Source organism: Trichoderma harzianum (genome assembly GCF_003025095.1).
Source record: "Trichoderma harzianum CBS 226.95 unplaced genomic scaffold M431scaffold_1, whole genome shotgun sequence".
NCBI lineage: Eukaryota > Fungi > Ascomycota > Sordariomycetes > Hypocreales > Hypocreaceae > Trichoderma > Trichoderma harzianum.
Window position 1 is genome coordinate 2,753,697 of NW_020209249.1, and position 25,804 is coordinate 2,779,500.

General features: G+C 49.0%; 12 protein-coding genes across 12 annotated transcripts; 4 read left to right on the forward strand and 8 right to left on the reverse strand.

Moving 5' to 3' along the window:
* Positions 1–1,328: 1,328 nt before the first annotated feature.
* M431DRAFT_503015 (hypothetical protein) lies at positions 1,329–3,534 on the reverse strand. Its single transcript, XM_024918254.1, has one exon. The coding sequence runs from the start codon at positions 3,359–3,361 to the stop codon at positions 1,748–1,750; it is 1,614 nt and encodes a 537-aa protein (XP_024780524.1). The 5' UTR covers positions 3,362–3,534; the 3' UTR covers positions 1,329–1,747.
* Positions 3,535–5,105: 1,571 nt separating this feature from the next.
* M431DRAFT_198376 (hypothetical protein) lies at positions 5,106–5,673 on the reverse strand. Its single transcript, XM_024913291.1, has 3 exons — positions 5,624–5,673; positions 5,192–5,402; positions 5,106–5,169 (listed from the first exon to the last, which is right to left on the reverse strand). The coding sequence occupies exons 2-3, from the start codon at positions 5,397–5,399 to the stop codon at positions 5,159–5,161; spliced, it is 219 nt and encodes a 72-aa protein (XP_024780525.1). The 5' UTR covers positions 5,400–5,402; positions 5,624–5,673; the 3' UTR covers positions 5,106–5,158.
* On the reverse strand, positions 5,405–7,380 carry M431DRAFT_830 (hypothetical protein; the record flags this gene model as incomplete). The annotated part of the gene is made up of 2 exons (XM_024923251.1): positions 5,405–5,457; positions 5,529–7,380. 2 exons carry the CDS (start codon positions 7,378–7,380, stop codon positions 5,405–5,407), a joined length of 1,905 nt encoding a protein of 634 aa, XP_024780526.1.
* Positions 7,381–9,336: 1,956 nt separating this feature from the next.
* Positions 9,337–9,585, reverse strand: M431DRAFT_489637 (hypothetical protein; the record flags this gene model as incomplete). Its single annotated transcript, XM_024916704.1, has 1 exon — positions 9,337–9,585. The coding sequence occupies one exon, from the start codon at positions 9,583–9,585 to the stop codon at positions 9,337–9,339; it is 249 nt and encodes an 82-aa protein (XP_024780527.1).
* A 1,294-nt stretch (positions 9,586–10,879) lies between these two features.
* M431DRAFT_198351 (hypothetical protein) lies at positions 10,880–12,094 on the forward strand. Its single transcript, XM_024913290.1, has 5 exons — positions 10,880–11,150; positions 11,232–11,303; positions 11,459–11,517; positions 11,581–11,649; positions 11,705–12,094. Exons 1-5 carry the CDS (start codon positions 11,131–11,133, stop codon positions 11,875–11,877), a joined length of 393 nt encoding a protein of 130 aa, XP_024780528.1. The 5' UTR covers positions 10,880–11,130; the 3' UTR covers positions 11,878–12,094.
* Positions 12,095–12,310: 216 nt separating this feature from the next.
* Positions 12,311–12,604, reverse strand: M431DRAFT_489639 (hypothetical protein; the record flags this gene model as incomplete). Its single annotated transcript, XM_024916705.1, has 1 exon — positions 12,311–12,604. One exon carries the CDS (start codon positions 12,602–12,604, stop codon positions 12,311–12,313), a length of 294 nt encoding a protein of 97 aa, XP_024780529.1.
* A 1,174-nt stretch (positions 12,605–13,778) lies between these two features.
* M431DRAFT_72084 (hypothetical protein) lies at positions 13,779–15,550 on the reverse strand (the record flags this gene model as incomplete). Its single annotated transcript, XM_024921984.1, has 2 exons — positions 13,779–13,905; positions 13,974–15,550. 2 exons carry the CDS (start codon positions 15,548–15,550, stop codon positions 13,779–13,781), a joined length of 1,704 nt encoding a protein of 567 aa, XP_024780530.1.
* A 177-nt stretch (positions 15,551–15,727) lies between these two features.
* M431DRAFT_198466 (hypothetical protein) lies at positions 15,728–16,404 on the reverse strand. Its single transcript, XM_024913293.1, has one exon. It carries the CDS (start codon positions 16,144–16,146, stop codon positions 15,769–15,771), a length of 378 nt encoding a protein of 125 aa, XP_024780531.1. The 5' UTR covers positions 16,147–16,404; the 3' UTR covers positions 15,728–15,768.
* Positions 16,405–16,686: 282 nt separating this feature from the next.
* Positions 16,687–18,004, forward strand: M431DRAFT_489641 (hypothetical protein; the record flags this gene model as incomplete). The annotated part of the gene is made up of 6 exons (XM_024916706.1): positions 16,687–16,731; positions 16,858–16,935; positions 16,984–17,563; positions 17,645–17,771; positions 17,826–17,882; positions 17,950–18,004. 6 exons carry the CDS (start codon positions 16,687–16,689, stop codon positions 18,002–18,004), a joined length of 942 nt encoding a protein of 313 aa, XP_024780532.1.
* On the reverse strand, positions 17,959–19,217 carry M431DRAFT_503023 (hypothetical protein). Its single transcript, XM_024918255.1, has one exon. The coding sequence runs from the start codon at positions 18,830–18,832 to the stop codon at positions 18,380–18,382; it is 453 nt and encodes a 150-aa protein (XP_024780533.1). The 5' UTR covers positions 18,833–19,217; the 3' UTR covers positions 17,959–18,379.
* Positions 19,218–19,307: 90 nt separating this feature from the next.
* On the forward strand, positions 19,308–20,918 carry M431DRAFT_104727 (hypothetical protein). The gene is made up of 3 exons (XM_024911555.1): positions 19,308–19,631; positions 19,701–20,340; positions 20,415–20,918. The coding sequence occupies exons 1-3, from the start codon at positions 19,603–19,605 to the stop codon at positions 20,637–20,639; spliced, it is 894 nt and encodes a 297-aa protein (XP_024780534.1). The 5' UTR covers positions 19,308–19,602; the 3' UTR covers positions 20,640–20,918.
* Positions 20,919–22,308: 1,390 nt separating this feature from the next.
* M431DRAFT_72323 (hypothetical protein) lies at positions 22,309–25,380 on the forward strand (the record flags this gene model as incomplete). The annotated part of the gene is made up of 3 exons (XM_024922013.1): positions 22,309–22,510; positions 22,589–25,248; positions 25,309–25,380. 3 exons carry the CDS (start codon positions 22,309–22,311, stop codon positions 25,378–25,380), a joined length of 2,934 nt encoding a protein of 977 aa, XP_024780535.1.
* Positions 25,381–25,804: the final 424 nt, after the last annotated feature.

Below are 25,804 nucleotides of genomic sequence, written 5' to 3' on the forward strand. Positions count from 1 at the left end.
GCCAAGAAACAAAAAAGAAAATAAAAATGAAAATTACGGGGCTCCTAGGTGGATTTACTTACATGGTATGCTATCCAGTAAGATCCTTGTGCGGCTGATCGATACCCGGTGGCCAGGCTGGCCAGGCTGGATGGGTGTCTGCGTCTGTGTGTACCTGTACTTGGGACCCCGGTCAAAGCCTCGCCTCGCGAAGCGTCTCAGCCTGATTTTCAACTCATCAATCTAAGAGCGCCACTCAATTTCAGTCGAGACAAATGTCTCTTGTTGCTAAAACTCCGTCGAGGCGGTGTAGGGAAACCAGGATCTCGAATGCAAGTCCTCCTCGTCCAGCTCATCCCATCCAACCACGTCGGTCTGAGATTCTAGGCCGCCTCCCCTCCTCATCTTCCAGGTGACTAGATGATCGAGAAGCCTGGCTTCTGGGCAGAGCCCACTTGGCGCCCCTCTTGGTATTGTTCACTCGCACTTAGTGGTCACCATGTGAGTGAAATGGCTGCCCTGAATATTCGTGTCGTATGAACGCTTAAGCGCGAGAGAGAATGCTAGGCTGTATTGTCGGGCAGACAGAGCTCGATCCACGTGCGTGTTTGGGGGCGATATAAAGGACGTGAGTATCGGCACGCCCAGAGAGTGGGTGTCCATGTATACAGAAGTTGGGATAGTCGCTCATCCCCAGGAGATGTGAGGTGAAGCTGTAAAGCCCAACTTTGCCAAGGTCATACTTCTGACGTACTTGGAGGATTTCGTGTTATAGCACAGGCTAAAGGAAACCAATACCGTCTGCTTGTAGGTATAGCATCGTAAACATCTGGTGATCAGAAATGGAAAGGTGCTGCACTTACTTTGAATAAGAATCCTATTGTAAATATAACTAAAGATAAATTTATATAATAAGGTTTATATCATAAATCAGTAGAACTAATATCGCTTATACTAGTTATAATATATAAACCATCTAAACTAGTCTTTTTAAATGGTTGATTATTAAAAGCTCACGTTGAATCACCTTTAGGTGGAAGTATAGTTTTAGCTGGTATTGTNTTAAAATTAAGTTTATATGGTATATTTAGATTAATTTTACCTATCTTACCTAAAGCTAGTTTAGATTTTACTATACGTGAATGCTGAATTTTGACATGGAAACCCAACCCACATATGAATGGATTGTGGTATTGGTCTGCGTGGAGAGTTGATGCAGCGTGCACTTTGACTTCCAACTACAATATCTTTACGAAATGCTCTTAACGGGAAGAGATAGAATAACAAAAGACGGGCTTAAAACAACGTTTGCATCACTGTAACATTGAATCTTATCTTCATATGCTATACCACCCTCCACGGAACGTGTCTAGGGAAATATGGTGGTAGCATTAAGATGTGTTTTGAATACGTTCATGCCGATATGTATTGAGCTACAATACCCTAGTAAAATCCAGAAATGGACGAGCATTGTTATAACCAATGTCCAATCTAGAAATAAGCGCTGTGATCCAAAAAGCGCGTCTGAAGTGAAGAAGAAGAAAATCACAAAACTATTTGAAGTGTACTCCAGAACCACTATGCTTATAACATGACCCAATAACCTCGAAGGATAGCCAATGCCTTCAAAATAGCTTTGCGTGTATAATAAAGCTCCCTATGTTCAAAATATGATCCAATAATCTCGAAGGCAATCTAATGCCTTCAGAATAGCTTCGCATGTATAAAAGCTTCCAGACCATCCTAGTTCCTATGTTAATAGATCTGATTACATCTCATCGGTGACAGTGTGAGGTATATCATCAATGGCAGAACAGACCCGCCTGTAATGGATCGGCATCCAGTGATCGTAGAGGTTTCTGGTAAAGCGGTACGCAGCCCACTTATCGACACAAGCAGGATCGGCAAAGTCAAACGAATAGAGGACCTTTTGGAAGTAGCTTGTGTATTCTCCGAGGATGACCGGGTAGTGCGCAACAATCTGCACCTCGTGATGGCTGTGCGCGATGGAAAAGGCCAAGACCTGACGATCCAGTTCTGCTTCACGCTTGACGCCGCGGAAGAGCTCGACAACCCCATTCATGCCAATGGACATGCTGTGTGTGTTCTGGCGCTGGGCCATGGAGAGCGATCCGATTTCACACGAGAAAAATGGGAAGAACATGAAAGGTGTGCTCGCGACAGGAGATGATTCATCCGTGCAGAGGTCCTCAAAGAGTGTATAAACCTTCTGGTATCGTTCCGTTGTAAAAGCTGGACCCCGGAATCCAACTGCGTATGTAGGCTGCGGTTGGACGCGAAGAATCGGCTGAGAGTGAGCCCATATTTCATTTGTAGATTCGTACATCAAATCCTTATGGGTTTCGCTGCGCAAAGCAAGAAGCTCAGCTGACGGCGCAATCAGAGGAGTGATGTCGCGGAATACCATGGTCTCATTTCGATGTTGGATCATCTCGCACGTTGCGCGGATGATATCGTCGTCAAACAAAGACTTTTCGGGGAGCGGTTGTTCGCCTTCAAGCAACCTTTTACAGAGAGCCTCGCTTTCCTGGCAAAGGCCCAGAGGATGCTCGTGTAAAAATGTTCCAAACCGCTGAAATTCATGTTCCCATGAAGGATCCCGAAATGGATCAGTCTTGTGCTCTACTGGCCACATAGACTTGGGAAGCGCATAGCATTCGCTGTCGGCTTCAGAGACAGGGTATAAGTATAGAGGACGATCCGGCGAGTCTCTGCTAGCCATAGGCCTCCAAGAAGAAGGATCGAATTCTGTGTCTTCTTGGCTATCTGTTTCTCCATTGCCTTCTTCTGGCTGAAGACTTGTTTGGCGGGTGCTTGGATTGCCATTGCTGGCTCCTCGGGCGCTTGGTTCTCGAAGACTACTATTCCAAGTGCTTGCACCATCATAGCTGGTTTCGCGAGTGTTATTTTGTTCAATATAGGCGGCCAGCACCCGTCTTCGACGGGCCCTTTCAAGATCATTGGCCGCAGTAAGAATGGCCTGAGTAGTCTCCTCATTGGTCAACCCTTCTATCTGCTCACTAGTCTCCGAAGAAGCCACCTCTAGAGGGGTCCCAGAAGGCTCATCTTCAATTGATGCCATGACTGATGCTTCAACTGACGCTTCAACTGACGCTTCAACAGCTGTCTCGGTAGCTGCCTCAGCGCCATCACGAGAATCCAAGGTCTGCCGCCGTTTCACACCACGTTCCTCGATAGGGTCGTCGTCGGCGATGATTGGATTCTCGCGAATTCGCTTATTCATGCGCGCAAGTCCAGCCACAGCCTCCTCCTCGGCTGGAGACAGCGAGGGTTGGCGTGAAGGGCTAGCAAGACGCTGCCCTTGCTGAGGTTCTTGCTGCTGAAGCTGCGTAGACTCCATTGTGACAAGAATGATGAACTGATTGATAAGATTGTACTCAGTAGAGGCTGAATGAGTGAAGTAAATTGTCGAAGAGGGGAAAAAGTGATGAGCGTGTTGTGCAATGCAAAAGAGAGGGGAATGCAGTTTCAAAGGGCAGAGCGAGTCAGCTCAGTTCCAAGAGCTGCTTAAAAGGCAAAAGAGTTGGAGTGGGAAAAAGAAAGAAAAAAGAAAAAAGAGAAAAAAAAAAGGGCAGAGGGAGCCTTGGCACCTCCGACATATTACTTCATGTTTCTCGTTCTTGCATCTATTCTATCATTTGTCTCTTTCTAGGCCTTGAACACGTCTAACACGCAGGTTCCGCACCTCCTCATGACGCTTTCCTCCCGCCTGCCAAGTACCGGTACTTCTGGTCTCATAGCCATCCTCCCTTGTAATACCAAGTACCAGGGACTTGGTAAAAATAATGTCATGGGAAAAATTGTCTCAAGGCAGGTGCAAAGGATTGACGCAAGGAGGTGAGCTGGATTTTGGGGGCAGAGCAGTAGCTTCCGGTTAGTGATTGGATTGGTTTTGGGGCTGAGCGGGGCCGGATCTGGACCAACTAGCCGTGCCGGGGGATCCACCCCGTCCCGTGCGCCATACTCGTAAGGGACCATGGTCAGGTACCAACCTAGGTAGGTACATCTGTGCCTCTCACGGTGGGAGGAGTGCCAAATCAAGAGTCAAGAGTCAAGCAGTCCAAGCACGTAATTGAGGGTGAGCAGACAATTCCCCCAAGGCAGCCAATAAGACAAAGCGATTACATCTGATGCTGTTCTCCCTTGCCTCGGGATGACATGACTCCGGGGCGTGCGGGCAGCCAATAAGGCAACCACCTTCGTCCATTCCAGCTTCCATGCTTCATTTACGATTACACCGATCACAGCACAGGGCAGGCACATGAAGCGGCAAGTACCCCGTAGGCGACCTGCATTAGCCTTGCCCCTCAGCGGAGTACGACCACGGTACCTAATGTAGCTTTGCCAGCTCAGGGACCTGGTCAAACAGGAGCTCGAAAGCCAAGAAAAGGAAACGCAGATGCAAAAGCATAACAAAGTGTCCACGCATAATGAAGGAATACAGACCGCGTTGTAAAAACAGGCTGTCCACTGCAGCTGTGGGTGGGCTTGTGCGCCAATCATTCGTACTCAACTCATACAATGCCGGCCTCTTATTGATGCCCTCTTTCTTGCTGGCTGGGACACGGCACGGCTAAAGCTCGTGCAAGTACTGTAAATGAAAGCAAAAGAGCGCTAACGCATGCCGGCCCCGCACTGAGAGCCAATCTGGTCTGCTTCCGTTGTCTTAGACCAACTTGGAAGCATCCAGGCCATCTTTTGATGTACTAATGCTAGCATTATCGGCTGGGGTTTTCATATTATGCCGGTCATGATTGGGTTTGTTGTCTCTTTTCTCGCTCTTCGCTCTAAAAGCCTCTTAATTGGCTTATGGAGGCTCTCTTATCGCTCTAGGCACCTCTTCATTGGCTTATCAAGGCTCTATTCTCGCTTTCGACTTCCTTTTCTGAACGCAATGCAAGCCTATCAGGATTGCTTTCCTGCAGTTCAATATATGCAAAGCTTGCACATCTTTTATTCACTCTCCTTTAGATGAAGCAACTACTGTAAGCTACTACCTAGGAATTAATGAGAGGACTATTAATTAGGTACCTAACCAAGAATTACGAAATACACACTTGCCGCCAGACCGATTTCCTCCTAGCTTCCTTGTCCCATGCCCAATGTCCCATATTACCCCAGTTCCAGTGTCCCATCCTTACCCATTACCTGGGAGCTTGCCAATTACTACCTGGAAGCTTGCCATTTCCCCAATTTTCCATCTCATGAGTCCCAAATCCCAAATCATGTTGTTGCCTGGCTTTTCTATGTATCAATCTATGTGCCATACCCGTGTTCCGCCTTGACCAATCTATGTGCCATACCAGTGTTCTGCCTTGAACATTGCCATCTATAACAAAAAGGAAAGACAAAGAAGTGAAATGAAATAGCAGCATCATCTTCTTTACACAAGCTTCTGTTCCTCTCTGATGCCAATCATTTCTTCATCGCCCCCTTCTAAGCAGCAAATAACGAGTCAGTTATGTAAGAAAAAAATCGTAGCACGCTGAAATGACGGGCTCACTCACCATTGTTGCTGACAACCCACTCCTTGACTCTGTCCATATCCGAGATACGCACGACTCCTTTAGGCCTGCGCTTTTCCTGCCCAACTAGAGCGAGATGTCCCTCTACGTTGACCCACGGGTGCGAGTAGATATGCTTGCCAGTCTCCTCCATTTCCGTAGCGGCCCACCGGAAGATGTCGCCGGTAGCTTGCTTAGATGCCGTGTAATCCATGTCCAAGTCTGGCTCGCCCCCGCGAGCTGGGGGCAAGTTGATATGTGATTCAGCCTCAAACCGGGCCCATGAGGTGGTCAACACACGTGGCTCATGGGTCAGGTCGACTCCATTGTCGAGGGTCCAGGTGAAGCCGGAATAGATCCATTCATGTCTCGGGCATTCTAAGTGCGGCCGCACCATGACTTCCACTTCTTCGGCGTCAATGGCGCCAAAGGGTCGGAAGGGAGTTCTTGGTAAGTGGCGGAAATGAACACCACCCTTCCAGGTATTCCAATTCTCGTGTCGTAGCCGCCACAGATCCTCGCGAGATATCTGATTCCCCTGTAAATAAGGGCCAGATCCAGAAAGGTCCATGAATGACTGAGGAGTGTCGGTCCAGACAGAAACTTCTGGAACATGTTTTGCGGGTAATGCGGTGTGCAAGGTCTCAAGGTAGGGAATGATGGATTGGATAACATCTGTATTGCCACAGGCCACCAGGCCGTACCATAGAGCAGCAACGCCAGGCCTTCTTTGAGCAAGTACATGACCCAGCGTCTCAAGCCGATGACCGTCAATCAAGGGCTTAATAACATCAATGATTGCGTTGCACCAGGGGCTGGCCAAGTTGCAGTCGATTTCAGGTTCGAAAAAGACAGACCAAAGAGCCGAGGCCATGAAAGTAGGGTTGGAGCTAAGAACCATGTAGTAAGACAGGTTGCGAAATTCTTGGTCAATGATGGAAGAGGGAATAGACACAACATCTTTCCTGGTAAGATACGGCTCTGGCAGCTGAATGGTTGAGGACATATTATCGTGAAGTGGAATGGTCAGTGCCATTGCAAGTCCGAGTGACGCCTGGTTCTCCAAGTTGAATCTGGCAGCAAATCGAGAAAGGAAAACAAGCGCCTCCTTGGCAGAGGGAGGATTGACCTTGGTTGACGGCAGCACGTTGCGTTCATTCAGGATAATAAACTTGAACTGATTCCCAAGTGTCACAGCCCATACCGGTTGCGAAGAATAAGCAGCTTTCCATCCTCGGCCAGGATGAATAAGAGCTGACCACCAGCGATATTCTTCATCACTAGCGTCCCCAAGGTCTATGAAGAAGGCACCACCTTCATAGGTTCCATTACCCCATTGTCTGTATGGATCTTCATAGACTATGGGTATCTGCTGTTGTTCAAGCAAAAACGCACAAAGGATATAGGACCAAGCGAGGAACATGAAAGCAAGACCATTAGACTCGCTGTCTGAGAATTTGAAGCCGCTGTGCCTCGATATCTCACAGAGTGTCGGCGTGAGCTTCATCAAGTCCCATCGCCGTTTGAAGCCATGGCGAATAGCGTGTATCGCGTTGAGGATGATTGCTACTGCGGGCTGCCCTGCTTTATACCATTTGGCATATCCCGCAAGCTCGGTGGTCCCCTCCATTTCGTCGGGGAGCTTTGGCCCGTACTTGGCCAGGCTGGCCAGATTGACCGTGTCGATATTGAATGACATGGAGGCAGCATTCGCTACAAGCTCTTGCCAAGTTCTTTTGCTGAACTCGGACGCAGAGGCTGCATGATCTGCCGCTGGGATGACCCTGTCGAAGGGGGAGTTGATCGAGCCAATGCTGGTGATGGGGGTAAGGGGGAGGCTACCGGACGAAGACATTTTGATAAGAATGTGTTTGTCTGATTCTTAAAGAGCTAAAGACAAGGTTGTAAGTTGAGTTTGGTTTTGGAGTAAGCGGCACGAAGAGTGTCAATGTATTATCAAGCTCGAAGCGTGTAACAAGAGTGTATAGACGGACAATCGAAATGTTTGTAGGACAAAGTTGGTTATCCAGAAAAGAACGAACCTCTGCTCTTTATATACCGATTCATATCCATAGAGTCCGCCACCGTGATGGACCAAGTACACATAAACCGGCCTCTGTCTCGGCCATGCGTTGGATCAATATACGCCACAAATGCCATTGTCACAGGATGATTGACGTGGCACAAATCATCTGGCGCTGCCTTGGCAATCCAGCTGAAACGATCAGCATGCAAAAAATGGTCTAGGTCTTCCCCTCGCGTTCCGGGTCTCAGCCTCTGTCTGCCTCTTTCTGCCTCTGCCCAAACCTCGCTTCTGGACTCCTTGTCGAGCCGTCTTCCCCTTGTTCATACTGTGTCTATCTTCGGCAACACTCTTACTAAGATGACTCTTAAGTCGTGGGGTGGGTGGTTGGGTGTGCGTGTGATACCTGCTTGATGACAAGGGCCCTGGTAACTCCTAGCTGTCAAAAAAGCACAGCCGTGATACCTTGTCCCAATCTGTACCATCCTTTCGATCTATACCTAGGAAAATTGAGCTGAATACTTATCTCTTTCTCTTTCCCCTCACATTTGCTGACGCATATCATATAGTGCCCTGCTTGCAGTATTACTCCGTAACTGGGGCCTAGAACTCGATTCCTGCGAGAGCTGCAGCTTGCATGAATAGGCATGAATAGGACACCACGGTATGGAGCAGAGAAGGCCTGTCTTGCATGGACATGTAATGACACACTCTAGATACCTCTGCGTGTATCAGCGTGTATTCGTAGGCAGGTGTGCTCCGCACTCACTCCGCGTCCGTCTTGCATCAGACATGTACTGTAGTACTACCACACCCTCAAGTCGTCTTTTGAACAGGCTAGACATGGAGCCGCGCTAGTTCTAGTTCGGCACATTCAAAGCCCGAGATCAGCGATTGTGAAGCTCCTCAACGGAAGGAGAGTTGACGTACCTTGTCAACTTGTATGCTGGAAATAGATGCCATGCCAATGCCATGTCTTAGGAGAATTTATGCAGCCTTGGCGGAGCCCCTCCTGTACTTGTACGGGTTCTAGTGGTTGTGATTTCCCTTGGAAGCACACCACCCTCCCCAGACTCCATGGTTGTTAGTACCACCCACCAAGCAAGCAATAGTAGAACGAATGTAGCCACTCACCTATCATCCCACAGGCCTTGGTTGCATACGGTTCTCTCCCTTGACAGCCAACCGTATGTCGATTTGGGGTTGCCTGGTGACTGATGGAGGCCAAACACCCAGCAGGCGCCGCGCGTCTCAGTCTCACTGTATGTGCCGTGCCATACACAGCATCTCCTGGAGTGAATATTAACCTCGCGGTTAGCTCCCCCTAGCAGGCACGGTATCTTGGTGTATCCACTGATCCACGAGACGATCGGCCGTAAAAAAATTTAAGAGATTCCCGGCATTAAGATGCCTCCACAGTAAGGCTCGCCCAGAAACACCACCTAGTACCAAATGGGACGAACAAGCATTAGACCATCTATCCAACTACTATCCTATGCCGCTAAAACAAGACGAAAGGTGTGTTGCTCGCCAACCCAGGTCGGAGGGCGAGCCGAGTAATACCGGGGATCTCGTACCGAGCCAAACTGGGAGTGTGAGTGCTGGGGGAGGGTCCCCGGCGAGGCGCCGAATGCCTCTCCGGTCTCAATCCTGGTCGGTCCTTTCGTCGGTGCTTTGGTAGCTGCTTTTTTTCCTTTCTTTTTTTTGTCTCGCCCGCTCATAATGGTACGATGTGTGGCTGGGCAGAACTGGAGCTGCATATCACACTTCCTGAGGGGTTCCGGCAAATCAGGCTGTACGTGCAGCAAAGCTCTGACTGGCTCGGAGCGCGTCTCCGGACACGTGTAATGCTGCCCGTCGTTCTGAACGTAGCAGGGCGCATCCCACGAGCACCTCGGTTGCGTCCAAGGACCATAAACCAATATCGAGCAGCGTCCAGTATTGGTGCTGCTGGGGGTTCCCACTCACCGCCCTCCCTGTCCTGCGGCTGGCTGGATTTCCATCCATGGATGCTTTGCCCGGGCTCATCTCCACCATATTCATGCATTTCCATGCAAAGCCTTTGTGATAAGAGCTCGAATAGGCCAATTTAGACGACTCGGTCAAGAACACGAGAACCACATGCTGCAGGGAGAGTCGAATCCTCCAAGACGCCGTCGCATACAGTGGCGGCTAAGTATTAGTCTGTGCACTTTGGGCTTTGTGTGAAACGCCGATGACATGGCAGTACTCGTAATAGTAGATGTCTGCTTTTACTTGGCCTCGACGAGACGTTCTCATTTCCAGGAGTTCACAACCCCTGTCGTATGCCGCCTCGTTTGCTTTTCGGTGGCGTGCTAGTGCTTTTGGTAACCACTTTGAACCAGACAGCACCCTGGCCTGTCTCAGTTGACCATTACCACAAGGCTTCGTCCTCTGCACTGAAAGGCTCGTTTCCCGTCATGATGCTCTAATTATAATGAGTGGCGATTTTCATGCCTGAGTGAATATTTGCCAGCCGTGTGTGAGAGCAGTCCTCGCCAGAGTAAGAGTGGAGGATCGGCGGCGTGGGAAACTTGGGCTCTCCCTTCCATTGTAACCATGACCCCATCGGTATTATGTGAGCTGAACCAGAATGACATGATTCTTTGATTGTAGACAGAGCTGGCTCGGAGTATTTGCCTTGTATGGGCAGTATGATAGATCATCTGCTCGGCTCAAAGGCTCCGGCATTGGCAGCCTATTATCACGCATCAAAGAGCGAGATGGATACCGTTGTATACCAACACATTCCGGTTCGTCCCATCCTGTTCCGTGAGTATCTTAATGAATCTGGTCTTCCAGCAGAATTGCTTAACAGAACTGCCTCGTCTCACGTTTGGTGCTGGTAATTCCCATCCGTGCTGGTGATAAAATCCATACTCGTAACAATGTTGTTCTCTCAGCACGCTTGCAGCCCACCATCATCTTGGACCTTGTCATTCTTCGTTATTCCCAGCTCTGCGAACCCCGTATCTTTGCAATCATCTTATCTGAGCGGTAAATCATGTTTGGATGAAATCAGAGAGCCGTTCAAAGGGGTTCTCTGCGCAAAAAAGTGAGAAACATTGGAGAATATCATGAGGATTGAACGTGAAATCCAACCGTCGTTGGGCAACTTGTAAAGCTCTCTCTCTGCATACCCCGAGGCTGAGTTTGGGAGGTGCTTGTAACTTTGTACCTTAGCCGCGACAAATATCCGGAGTTTCGACGAGCTTTTGCCGCACCACCCACCGAGGCAAGTACGTCACCGCACAGCCACAGCCTTGTTGCCCGCTACCGTCAAACACATCCGGATAGCTGTTTTGGACAGGATTGCGCAAGCTTCAACATCACCAGCTCGCATCTTGTGATTTGTTTCCATGACACTCACGTAACTGCCTAACTCTTCTCCCTACTTCTCCCTCTTCTTAGCCTCAGCTCCCTGCCCGAGCCGCTGCCTGGAGCGCACGTGCGACGAATCCTCTTCCCCGCGAGACTCAAAATCCACGCATCGCGACACTTCCGTCTTCGTCCAACTCAGTCCCGACTCTTGATACAGCTTCTCCCCGTCAATCAGCAGCTATGGAAATCTCCGATATCTTGTATGTCTCTAGTCTATCTGCATGGTCCAGGCGATCCAATTGAACTGCTGTCGCTAACATTTGCGCCTCGATGCGCCGCAGCCGCATTGTTAACTTGGCCGTGGCGGGTATCACCGTTCTGGGGGGCGTTTTCCACATCTTCCCCGTTGGCTTGTAGGTTTCCCGAACAGAGAACAAGTTCTGAGTCTCTCTCATTTGAATGCGACGGAAAGTGCTTCCATGTTATCATGACGCAGCGTTTACCGATTCCTTTTCCACATGCGGGGCTGATTGATGATCGACGACGCTGATTGTTGCTCAATTTTTAGTCAGAACCTCGTCATCGGTATCTATATGATTGTATTTGGTCTTGCTATTGCACTTCTAGGTATGTACTTTCCTTGTATCCCAGATTACTTTGGAAGTAGAATGGTGCTAACTAGGACTTTAGAGTTCCAAATCCCCCCTCAAGTTTCGAGATACGCCAACTTCCTCTTTTCCTTTATTGGCCGTGGTATCTGTATGTTTAGGTGTCTAGTTTCTTTTTGGGGAGAATATTCTGACAAATTTGATAGTCTATATCCTTCTCGGAGGCCTTCTTCTCGGCAGTCGCCTTATTAGCAACTTAGCTGGTGGTGCTGTTGGTATCATCGGTGTCGGCTACGTCGCCCTCGAGTTCATTCCCTCGATCGAACCCCCTAGCAACATGCGAGAAGCTGATGTCGGCTGGGGTGCCGAGCAAGTCTAAACGCCATTACTGGCAAGACTAAGCAATGAGGAGCATGACCCTCCTATTTGCGCAAGATTACAGGTCATATAACAGATATACTGGGATTGTGTTCCTCTTTCCGCGTGTTGTAATAACGCACGGTTCAGATAAACTCCTCTCAAGGATCATTACGGAGATAGAGTCTACGGCGTGAGAATGGAAGGGTACGGGAGGTTCCTATGTGTTACACCGCAAGTCAAGGGTTTTGGTTTCAGTCGGATCCAAGTATTAGCATACGGTAGCTTTACAGGCTGTTAATGTCGATATCACGAAACAAAATACAGTACATGATATGACAAAATTTTGATTCAAGGTTGTTCCAAATTCGTAATTAATAGTACATTTGGGCTCAGGGCCCTTTCCCCCTAGTTTCCATATTCGCGCCTGACCCTTTTGTTTTTTGTTGTTTTGTTTACTGCTTCTTCCACTGCCCCGCATCCTCCACTCCCTTGGAAACATTTTCCAAGCCTCCCTCTAGTCCCGTCCCAATGTTGCCCATAGCATCTCCTACAGGACGACCAGTCTCTCCGGTGACGCTATTGACAGTATTTCCAAGGCCTCGAGTTGCTGCACCAGCAACTCCGCCGACAGTGCGACCCAAACCGCCGACTGTGTTGCCTAGGATGCCCGTAACAGATTGGGCAGTGCCAGTGACTGTGTCAGTCACGTTGCCGGTATCGGGCTTCTTAGTATCTTCGGCAGACATGTTGTATGTTGTTGTGTTGTTGGTTGTTATATGTGGTTGTTATGTGAATGTAGCTCTTCCTTCTTAAGGATGAATATGTAATGAGTTAAGAGACTTTCTAGAAATATCAAGGATGAAACGAGGGTACACCAGATATAAATAATAAAAACATACCCAGACAGTGAGCTTATGCAAAACTGACTGGCGATCGGCATCGTGGCGGATGACGTCAAGGGAACGTGGAGGAACAATGTCCGCCATCTGCTTTACACACCATCCGCAATTCATGACGTTTTAGCGTGTTAACCATCAGGATTCTGGAAGACATGCTGACAGCTGTTTATTGGATGCGAAGCTGAGGAATGTTTGTTGGGGTATTTGCCATCGACTGTGCCTAGGCAAATCGCATGTGTTTGAGATGCAAATGCGTAGTTATTGAGCGTTATTATATGATGATGGAACCAAGTTTATTCCTTCAATGATAACATGTTGCATTGACGATCATTTGCTTCTCTCGATCATTTAACAAGTAGGTAGATGCTTACATTGATTGCCGTTGTTGTTCTCTTCTTGCCCAGCAACTACCTATCCGTTAAGCATGTTACATTCAGTATTTTCCCAAGAGAACATTTGATATTATCGATATTCTAAGAAAATATCACATTAGCAACAAATTAAAACAAAAACAGTACATTTCTATTTGCATGTGATTGATCATAAACATCTGCATGTGAATGTGGCAAACATCTCTGTATACGGGGATTGTCAGCTCAGCTGCCACGCTATATCCGACAATAAACTTTGCCCCAACAAATCTATCTCGATGGTAATCTAGATTTACCATCTAGAGACATCTCGTGCTTTGTAATGTTTTTTGACATGTGATAATTGTTTCTAATAGCCATCAAGGTGCGATTACCATTGTCCTGCATGTGTTGTGGTAGATTCACGGATGCTACACGATCTTTGGAGCAGTCACTTGACAGATATTATTTTCTCACTCAAACTATATGGGACACCATTGAAGCTCAAGATTTCGAGTGGCAATATCACGAGTTATCATCGAGTTCCTTGTATGGTCTTTCACATGCTTTTAATATCGTAGAAGGGCATCTCTGGATAACTAGCGCAAAGCAAGTCTGTCTTTCACGTGTTCTCGTAAATCAACAAACAAGTCTAACTCTTGATTTAGCGTCTAAGGCTTGCAACGGTGCATGTAACGAGGATACAAGCAGCAATCTCTAACAGTATGCTGCTTGCAAAGCCAGGCAAGGAATCGCTCCAGTCCCAGACCGTAGCCTCCGTGGGGAGAGCTTCCATACCTAGAAAAGAAAATGTGATTAGCCAATGAACGAATAGAATTTCGAAACGGGAACTTGTCATCACTTACTTTCTCTGATCAGTGTACCAGTAGTAGGCCTCGGGGTCAATGCCCTCGCGCTTGTACGCGGCCATCAACTCCTCGTAGTCGTCCATTCTCATCGATCCACCAACAATCTCTCCAACACCGGGCATCAAGCAGTCAACACTCTCGGTAACGCGAAGATCGTTTGGATCTTTGTACATGTAGAATGATTTGATCTCAGCAGGGAAGTGCGTCAGGAAGATGGGTCTGTTGATGATATCCGTCATGCGACGCTCTGCGGCCTCGGCAATATCGTCACCAAAGGCATGGGGCTTGCCCTCCTCGTTGGGAATATCGTGCTCAACAAGCCAATCGATTGCCTCCGAGTACTTCATGCGCATAAAAGGCCTCTCGGGAAGCTTGAACTCGGGGTTCATGGCCTTGATCTTCTCAGCAACGACAGGGTCGTCCATGACCAATTCGAGCACACGGCACATGATTTGCTCAATGTGGGCCAATAGGTCGTCAAAGGTGATAAAGTCAAGCTCAGCCTCAACGTGCGTGAACTCAGACAAGTGTCGTCGGGTCAGAGACTTTTCGGCTCGGAAGGACTTCTCGATACAGTAAACGTGACCCATTGAGGGCAGGCAGGTCTCCAGGTATAGCTGAGAAGACTGTGTGAGGTAGGCGTCCTCGCCATAGTAGTCAAATTTGAACAGCGTAGCACCGCCTTCGACTTGTGTCTGGACGAGGGCGGGAGGGCTGACTTTGCGGAATCTCAGCTCCTTGTAGGCCTGGTTGAAGGCCCACTCAACGGCATCGCGGACAATCATGACACCCGAAGCGACTTCACCACGAAGTGTAAGGTGTCGTTGGTCGAGAAGCATGGCCTGCTCGGCGTCTGCCTGAACTCTGTTGGTGATGGCATCGTCACCACCGGGGGCCTTCCAGTGCTTGGGAATCTTGAAGAAGTCGGCGTGCAATTCGCGGTTGAGAGGAGCCCGGGCACCGGCAGGGACTTCTCGCATCTCTCCTAGGATTTCCATTGAGGTTTCACGGGTGAGGGTGACAGCATCGTAAGTCTTTGCCAGCTGGCCGGAAATGACCACCTGCATAAAGCCATAGCCGTCTCTCAGTGTGACAAACATGACATCCTTTTGCTTGCGCTCTCGGTGCACGCGACCAAAGACGCGTACTCGAGTGCCTTTGCTCTCAGGGTCATCCACCTTGCGGAGCTTGATGTGATCGCCAACCTCGTCGAGCCCAATTCGAACAGCAGCAGGAAGGCTGGGGTCCTCAGTGATAACAATAGCCTTGGCAGCTTCCAAGGCCTTGGCTCGCTCCTCTTCCTCCTTCTTGCGCCTGACAACCAGCTCCTGTTCCTTGGCTGCTTTTTTCTTCTGAACGTCGAAGAAGTTAACTGCCTTCTTCAAGGCAGCCTTTGCGACGGGTTTCCACTCCTTTGCGGCCTCATCTTCGGCTTGCGACTTGCGGGTCAGATATTGGGCTTCAGCGGGACGCTGGAGATAGGCGAACTGCAGCGTCTTGTAAGGGGACTCCTCGGTGCCGGTCTGGGAAACTTCGTCCTTGCCAATGTCTTCGTCAATGTAGATAGTCGCCATCTTGGACTGTCGCTCGTGATCCTGACGAGTTTCTTTTGCAGGATTCAAGCCCAAAGGGTGCGGGGCGGACGTGTGATCTTGTAGTTGAGTCACAAAGAAATTGGGAGGAAAGAACGCATTGACCCTTATCTTTTCTTATCATCCCGCCGGAAGTCGCTCTGGCGGCTATTCTTGCTAAATGTTATTCGCCCGACGTTGACCCGGAGACCCTTATTACCTTACTTTGAAGGAGAAGGTTGGTAAAGCACCGTGTTTCGACTCCAAATCTTTATCAGGGAGGTGTCAAGGCTCATAAAGTTGTATTTTGTTGACATACGATTTCTCTTAGTAAATGATTGCGCAAATGATGGAGAATCTTGCCCGTCGTGTAGAGAGATTGGTGTGGCTTGATTGCGCCACGGAATAACTCTCCCAGTTCCTTTGGCCGCATTGAAGCTGCTGATGACTCGGTCTACTGGCGAGATAACAAGACAGGAGTACATCCTATTCTGCCACAAGACCTCCCTAAGGGTATGCAAGTTCGACTTGGTCTTATTAACCAACAGCCGATTGCCAACCACCGTACGATGTTTCAGCTTTGCGCTGCTGAAGCGCATTCTCTTGGAATTTGACGAATTGCTAGACGTATATCGGACCCTGACCTGCGCTTCTGACTTGATCTTTTCATGCTTGTTTGCGATTGTATGTTAGCTGGCCATTTTGTGCTTTCTGGCATCTCTGTGCTTGCTATTGTGCTTGCTGCTATTCTTATGCTTGCAGCCAGGTCGTCAAAGTAGACCACTTCATTGCGAAGCCGATGGCGTTCGGCAAACTGCAGTCCCTTTTGCAACTCTGCAACAAAGATAATTTTGCGATACGCAATTAGGTACCTATGTATATGTAGATGATTTCTTGATGCATGTCTTGGGTGTTAAAGGGTACTCACAGGCAACAATATATAGTAGAGGCCCATGCGGCCGCTTTGTCCTCATGGTGAGGCATTACTTCAACTCAGGGCGGGGGAAATACCTTCTTCATAGGTCTGCTTCTACATATATTTATTTAAACCTCTCAAGACTGCTTTACTGCAATTTTACTAAAATAGCTGCATTACAAAAAAAGAACCTCAAAGATGGTAAATCTAGACGAAGCCACTGATGTTCAAGGAAAGTGGCCACAGGCAGATCCCAGCATACTCGCAGGTAAGTCCCATTATCGAGCCTTTGCCTTTCTATAATTCATCATTGTACTAATAATAGGAATCATTTTATCTAGTATTGCATGAAGTGGCAGAAGTAGTAGAATTTGCCGGAATAAGGGATGGCAAGGAGGATTCTGCCTGGGCAAGACGCCTGCGTCTGAAAGTGCGCCACACAGACGGCAGCGAAGAATGCTACTTCATTAAGGTCTTGATATTGTTTAAAATTCAATGTCAATCAGCTAACCAGTCACAGGTGTCTGTCAAACTGGAAGGCAAAGAGGCTCTAAAGGGCGAATTCGAGTCTACATTAGCTATTCACAATATCAACCCCAGCTTTTGCCCGAAACCCATCGGATGGGGCACACTCAAAACAGATTCGAACTCCCACTTCTATATTTGCAACTTTGATAACTTCACCGGCGACATGCCTGAGCCTATTTCTTTCTGCGGGAAACTAGCTCAGCTGCATCTGTCTTCTCGCCCCTTGTCGCCAAATGGCCAATTCGGATTCCATTGCAAGACGTATAACGGGAACCTTCCTCAGGAGAATACCTGGTCCGACCGCTGGGAGCTCTTCTTTGCCGACGGATTGCGCGACGTCTTGAAGATTCGGCTCAAGAGGGCTGGGCGTAGCTTGGAACTTGAAGCACTCGAACCTGCGCTATTTGACAAGGTCATTCCCAGGCTTCTCCGACCACTTGAAAGTGGCGGACGGCAGATACAGCCTTCGTTAGTACATGGAGATCTGTGGTACGGGAACGCAGGCGTCGTCTCTGGTGATGTAGAGAAAAGCATCATTTACGATCCCTCTAGCTTTTGGGCGCACAATGAGTGTATGCAGCTCCACGCCATACTTCAATACCAGCGTCATGCTCCATTACTACTTAGACTCCGCTAATGAATCTTTTGAATAGATGAACTAGGAAATTGGCGACCAAGTCGAAATAAGTTTGCAAGCATTTACTTTGAGGAATATTTTTCTCACATCGCCCCATCCGAACCCTTAGAGGATTTTGATGATCGCAACACACTCTATTCCGTGTAAGAGGTCTGCCCGCATTTTACAAATTCTAGTGTAACTTATTACCTGTTCAGGAAATTTAACCTGCAGGCGGCAGCTATATTTCCAGATAACGAGGAGTATTTACAGATGTAGGTCAATCGTTACAACAGCTCTATACATACATCCAGATACTTGTACCAACTGACTCCTCTGCAGGGCTATGGACGATATCAAGATGCTTGTCGCCAAGTATCCTCAGGGGTATCAATAGATAACAGCAAGACATAATATTGGGAGATAATAATTAGTATTTCGCACATCTTGGAGACGCCGCTCGCCCTAACTAAGAATACTGATAGTTGAACAAAGGATATCAGTAAGCTGAATGTATGAGGATCTCCGTACGCCAAAACGCCATTAAAATAACTATAACCAGCTGCCATCGGTTGTTCCCAGACATCATACGAGAATTCCCCCCTAACTCCGAACCCGAACCCAAACCCTGTCCTCGTTTGTTCTTTCTGTGAATGTTTTTCGTCTATGATCCGCATCTTGCGAGAAGGCTCGAAAGTATTATTGGTCCCGGTGATTGCTGCAAAGCTGATATCTGGATAGGATGATCATTCGTCGTTCGCTTTCCCGCCCATTAACATAACAAACAGTCTAGACAGCAACAACAAGCTGTACCAAGAGCTAGACCACCAAGAAGGCCGCTTGTCGTTCCACCTGGACGCCTATCTCCATAATAGCCTTGAGGGGGATATTGTTGAGGGTACTGGCCCTGAGGGTATTGACCCTGGGGGTACATATATTGGCCTTGTGGATATTGATTATAGCCAGAATATTGGCCCTGTCCAGGCGGGTATTGCCCTTGGCCGGGAAAAGGGCCATGCTGTTGCTGGTTATAATACCCCATTTGTGGTCCTGGTTGATAATATGCCTGTTGACCTGACGGGCCCTGGATGCCCTCTTGATAGTTGCTTGACTGGCCCTGTTGGTATCCTTCATAACCCCCGTATCCTCCGTATGTGGGTTTAGGTGCTTGGGGCTCTCCGTAAGCTGGAGGTTGGTCCCCTCGGTTGGTATTCTTGGCGGCCATGGTTTATCCTTTCTAAATGTTACTGCGAATCGCCAGAAGAACGAGAGAAACTCCGTCGAAATGAATGAATAGGACGCAAAAACGGAGGCGGTAGTGATTGGAATATATTACTCCGTAGAGAGGCAGTGAGGGGAATTAATTACAAGGGAAAGCTGGGCAGCGCGTGATCAAAAACCTTGGGCATTGGGGCGAACTTAACGGTCTGATTCATGACCGCTTTCTGGGCATTACGCACGCAAACGCTGGGCGCGCCACACTGGATTACGACAAACCTTCGGGCGTTCGGCTTGAATGGAGGGTCGATTTCGGGGAATGGCGCATCTTTAGTCTCTCAGACGGGAAGACTCCAGACACGATTACGGAGTAGTTTGGCATTGAAAAGCAGCCACAGGCTTGGAGTCTGTTCTTGTTTCCTCGGCGCCATCAGCCACACAATCTCTCTGAGTCTCGCCGGAATCTATAAAGCTGGATGGTGGCGGCTGCTGCGCCCATGCACTTGGCACTCAGCTACCGGTTTGCTGGTTCCATTAGCACTGCCGATAAGATACCCATCACGTGATTGAGCTCACAGCCACAGTGTGGCTGCTCCACCAGAAATTGCAAACCGCACCAAATGTTGAGAAATTCGCTGGATTGTTTCGACGGCAAACCCCACGCTCACAATCAGTCCTTGTAGAATCGCTCCAGCGACGCGGCACACGTCGACTACACCGCAGGACAGATTGCTTTTTTGAATCGACGAATTTGGTGCTATACAGCAGGCAGTAATCATGGCTACCACCGCGCCGCCCAAGGCCAAGTGAGTGGCCTCCATTCTCGGAAACTTCATTTGCAAAGCCTCGCTAACCCCACCACTGCGAAAAATCAGGCACGACTGGGCCGACGACGATGACATTGAGGAAGTCTCTTCTGACCTTCCGCCTCCCCAGACCATCTCTAATAAAGATGGTACCAAGACCATCATCACATTCCGATACAACGATCAGGGTCAGAAAGTAAAGACCACTCGTCGGATCCGCTATGTCACCCAAACCGAGACAGTCAACCCCCGCGTCGCCAACCGGAAAACGTGGGCCAAGTTCGGCTTGAGCGCCAAAGATCCCGCGGGACCTGCCCCCGATACCACCTCCGTCGGCGAGAACATCATCTTCCGACCCAGCGTCTCCTGGCGCAAGGATGCCAAGGAGGAGGGCGCCGACGCGAACGCCCAGGCCATGAAGGACAAGCTCAAGGACAAGAAGGTCAAGTGCCGTATCTGCAATGGCGAGCACTTTACAGCCAGATGTCCCTACAAGGATACCATGGCGCCTGTTGGAGAAACGAGCGGCGCAGATGCGCCCGCCGGTATGGCAGAGGATCTATCTGCTGCCACTGGTGCTGCCGGGTCTGGGAAGAAGGGCTCATACGTTCCGCCTGCTCTGCGTGGCGCTGGTGGAGGAGCCGGAGAACGCATGGGTGGATCAAAATACGGCGAGAGGGACGACTTTGCGACACTGCGTGTCACCAACGTAAGCTCATCATTCGAGGCCCCTTTATCAAAGATGTCATTTTTTGCTAACGGTTATGTTTTTCTTCCAAACAGGTCTCAGAGATGGCAGAGGAATCAGAGCTGCGCGATATGTTCGAGCGTTTCGGTCGTGTCACCAGAGTCTTCCTTGCCAAGGACCGGGAAACTGGTATGGCCAAGGGTTTCGCCTTCATCAGCTTCGCAGACCACAGCGACGCTGTCACCGCATGCAACAAGATGGACGGATTTGGTTTCAAGCATCTCATTCTCAGGGTCGAGTTTGCCAAGAAGGCTCAGTAAAACAACAAAAGCCCTTGTTTTCTCTTGTTGCGGGATGGTTAGGAAGATATGGTAATGCATTTGCTATGACTATTTGCTGAAGTAGCTAAGATTGTCTCCTTCTTGAACTTTTTGGAGTGTTTAATGACTGCCATACTGTCACCTATTGCCGTATATACGGTTCCTTCAATTGTGTCACCAACATGTAGATCACTTCCGCAATGAAAGCTTCTGTGTATATACACAAATACAGTAGGGTTGCTACGGAGATCTGTAAACAAAATTTTTGGTATCTGTGGCGTTGTAAACAATTGATAGATATACTTTCTTCTGACTACAGGCACATACAGCTGAACGTGTGTTTTAAACTTCCAGCGGGATTAATGGAATACTAAGGTAAGAGGAGTTTGTATCATGATTGGAGAATTACAACGAGAAAAGGCGGCGTGGCTAAAGTTATTGAGAGGTACCAGGTAGCTAATTTTAAACAAGAAGGCACCTATAGATAAGACTCGCCGAGATAACTTATACAAAGAGTCTCTTAGACATTGATTCATAAAAATAGCAAACAAAGCTTACTGGATCCAAGCATTGAGCGTCTCTCCGCGCTCAAGGTAAATCTCGCTTGTGTGGTGAGAAGCCCTCCGTGGTGGGGCTTCCATCTGTTGGGCAAATGTGGAGTGCTTGCACCAATCGAACAGCGTATCGTAGACCAGGATTCCGACTTTCACATGTCTGACTTTTGGTCTCAAGTTCTTTTTAGCTGCATTCGTCATTTTGCTGGAGAAGTGGGCTGGACTCTATCTCAGTCCGCCCCGATGCTTTGCGCAGTCCATGGAAATCACGTTGTTGCGATCTCACGGCATCTAGTGATTTATGTATCTTTACCTCATCGGCTGCATCAAATCTTATGTCCTCGTACCCTTTTTATCAGTAATAACATCACTGTTGAAAGGATAATTGCCAATGGATGGAACTCAAAGCACAGCCTCTTCCCCTTAGGCTCGTGTACAGTAAGGAACTAATGTGCCTGCTTTAGCCGACAGCAGCGATTGCGTTAGGGGGCTACCAACGATTCCAGTGGCTCCCCCCACTATTGACATCAACTTGGCAGCCATTCTAGTGCGTTAAGGTGTCTCTCCACACTGGCATGTTGCTCGGTAGCAACGGCGCTTCCCAGAGCTGGGCAGAGGTCACAAGACACCTAAGCAGCCTTCTCGCCTCTTCCGCCGTCTTCTCGACTTTTCACTCTCAACAACAACAAGAAAAACAAACCACAAAACGGCCTTCAACAACGCCGTTTTTCTCGGTCTGCGTCGACAAGCGTCAACCGCTTGTTGTATCAAAACATTACTACCAACCAAAGGTGACACGGGACGCCATTCATAGGCACCTCGGGTTGAACATCACTTGCGCTTCGACATTAGCCCGGAGATCAGCTCGCTTCTAGACTCCGGATTGGTGGCTCCGCCCTGCAATCAACGAACCCAGAAAGGGCCCTGCAGCCGTTTCTCAACAATCTGTCCTGCCGCTCGTGATTGGACATTCCGAGTTTATGCACAAGTCCAGCTAAATAGCCCACAAGCTCCCAATTGCTCTTCACTTTCTGCTTCTTTACCCTCTTACTCCTCTCCGTTCTTCAACCTCTGTCACTTCGGGCCCACTCGGACGATCCTCAACTCCGTCCACCATGAGCACGGCCGCCGACCTCTCGGCTGGAGGTGCTGAGCTGCGGCACCGGCAGCTCTACGATGATGCATCTGACGGCGGAAGTGGGAGCGTCAGCCCCAGTGGTCCAGCGCCAATGGAACCGCAGAGCGCTGGCCAGGATACCCAGGATGGTGACATTGGCAAACAAAAGAAGACTTTTGGTCGTACACCAGATGGCACAGGTGAGTGATCAAGGCAAATCGCACCGTTTTTGGCTCACACAGGCCATGGAGCTAATCAATGCCCCTCAATTGGGATAGTATTCGTTGTGCCAACTACACATGACATGGTTTCACAGCTCCTTGATCCGCGGCAGCCCAAGAACCTTTCAGATGCTGTCGTCTTGGCTATTCTAGCATTGCATATCCTAGCGGCATATTTCCTTCCGGCTGGGTATAAGCGCCCCGTATTTGCAGCTGTTTTCCTCTTTTGGAGAGCTTCTTACAACGTTGGCATCGGCATCTTGCTACATATCCAATCTCACCACCGGCGCCTGATCACCTGGGCCCAGCGATGGAAGCTATTCGAGCATCCGAGCACTGGCAATAATCCCCGCCCATGGCTGTACAATCTTCTGAAGCGAGAGCTCGAAGCCAAGATCCCTGAGGACTACGAGTTTGAGAAGGCTCCCATTGAATACAACACCTGGCTCGTCTTCCGAAGGGTCGTCGACTTGATCTTGATGTGTGATTTCGTGTCATACTGTCTGTTCGCCATTGTCTGTAGCCACACACCAAAGGACGAGAGTATACTCTTCGGAAGCTCCCGCTGGCTTTTGGGTATTACACTGGTCGGCTTCAATCTCTGGGTCAAGCTGGATGCGCATCGTGTTGTCAAGGATTTTGCTTGGTACTGGGGAGATTTCTTCTATCTTATCGATCAGGATCTCACATTCGACGGTGTCTTTGAGATGGCGCCCCATCCCATGTATTCGATTGGTTACGCTGGATACTACGGTATATCGATGATGGCAGCCAGCTACGAGGTGCTCTTCATCTCCATCCTCGCCCATCTTGCCCAGTTTGCGTTCCTTGTGTCGGTGGAAAACCCCCATATCGACAAGATTTACAATCCTCCTGCTCCAAGAGAAAAGGCCGGAAATCGAAGCCCGGTCACCCCCACCGTGGCTTTCGATCTTCCCGCAGAAGATACATTCGTGCGATCCGCCTCCATCTCACAGAAGGATATGCCAGCACCTGTGCACAATCTTGTTGGATTACACAACATGGATCTATTCCGAGTTCCAGACTGTGTTGTCGTTATTCTGCCAGTCTATGTTGCGGTCCTTACACTTGCGACGCCGGCAACATCCTTCTGGAAAGCAATTTTCGTTGCTCACGCACTTTTGTGGCGGGTGTGGTATCACGCTGGCCTCGGCTTCGTGTTGGACCAACAATCTAAATCAAAGATGTGGACTCGCCACTTTCTCAAATATGGCGAGAGTGCTGGAGAAGCCTGGCGCCAATGGAAAGCCATGTACCATATCAGCATGATCATGTGCAACACATCTTTCATTGCAGCTTGCTGGAAGATGTACAACCTTCCAGAGGACTGGGGCTATGGCCTGGTTCTCTTCAAGCACGTGCTTGGAGCTGGTTTGATTGCTCTACAGCTGTGGACTGCTTTCAGCGTATACGATTCCCTCGGCGAGTTTGGCTGGTTCTGCGGCGACTTCTTCTTCGACCATGAAGCCAAGCTTACATACACCTCCATCTATCGGTTTCTCAACAACCCTGAAAGAGTTTTTGGAACTGCTGGCATCTGGGGCGCTGCTCTCATCACCTGGAGCCGAGCCATTTTCATCACTGCTCTGGTTACGCAAATCTTGAATGTCATGGTCATCGCGTTCGTCGAACGACCTCACATGCAAAAGATTTATGGAAGAAGCATTCGACAGGAGGCAGGTCTCACCAAATTCATCAAGCGATCATTACCGCCTCCGGTCAAAGTATGGCAAGAAAGCGTGGACAAGGTCCTGGACGACACGTCCCACTTTGTCGAAGAGTTTTTGGACAGTGCCCGCCCCAAGTTTACTTCTGGTGTTAAGACTATCGTCCGAGACACATCTGCTCTTTTCAACGTAGCACCTGCCCGCCTCACGATTACCAGAATTGCCCCCGACCTAGCTGGGCTGGATCCTAAGCAGTACTCACTCACTATTGAAGGAACCCCCTCCCTTCAATCGGCCGTTGATGAAAGAGCTACTGGTAAAGAGAGCTTTTCAGGACGCTTCCCAAAGCTAATCAAGACCAAGACTTTTGAATACGGTGCCCCTCTGCGAGTCAGGTGGCGAGCGCCCGCAAACCACAGCAAAGAAGATTGGATTGGCCTCTACATGGTGACGGATAATCGCCTTCGAGACACGACCGAGGTTTCGTCACTTGGAAGGTGGACACCCACATGCACTGGTGCATACGATGCTTCGACGGCAAATACCAGCATTACTGTCAAGGAACATGTCGTGGCCAAAGCTGATCCCTCAGAGCCTGATATGATGGAAGGCGAGGTTGTTTTCCAAGGAGATAAGCTATGGTGGACGCAAGGTGTCTTTGAGTTTAGATACCACCATGATGGACGTCACACGGTCATGAGCATCTCGGAACCTTTCGAAATCCGCATCAGCAAGTTTGACGAAGAAGATGTCGATGTCGATGTCGGTACCAAGGCGCTGTATGCTAAAGCTGTCGAGTCGGCTCTTCTTCCCATTATCCAAAACTGTCTGGATCGCGATGACGATATTGCGCCAAGCACCGTGGATGAGAGCTTTGGTAGTCATGTGGAGCGAGATGGCAAGTATGCCAAGAGAATTGTTTACGCCATCCGGGAGATGTTTGGTGTTGAATTTGCGCCAGCCGTTGTCCTTGCGGACCGGAGTGTGAGGAAACTGGCGTGGAGAATCTGTAATGCCAAGGAGGTTTTGGTAAGTCGATTTGCTTACTTCGTCTGCTGCAGAGCATACTAACAATCCTTCTTTCTTTAGGCGCCATACAGTATGTCGCACTCGAAGGGCACTACAACACCAGCAAACGAAGAAACGCCCATTAAAATTTGATGAATATTTCGGATGTACGGAATACCTGTTGGAATGATATAGATGGTGGCGCAAGATGGACGAAAATTATGATACCAAGAAAGGCGTCAGGATATGAGGCAAAGGTGATAGGATAGACACATCTCAATAAAGAAAATTAAATCTATGAAGCAGCAATGAAGACGTACAGAGAATTGCGTGATGAGTGCTGCCAGGCTGCTGGCCATACTTTGGTATCCTGCATGCGTGACGCTTGAGATTGGTGGGAATTCTTCAACAACAGATATCGATACGATGCTCCCAGCTGTCACCGCTCCCCCACAGAATTGTGCCTTGCATGAGGACGGCTATTCGGATGCCTCCCGCCGAGGCGATATCTAAGAAGATGAATCGCTTGGTGGGGGTCAGTGGAGGGATGAGCTGTCTCTGCGTGACAACTTGTACT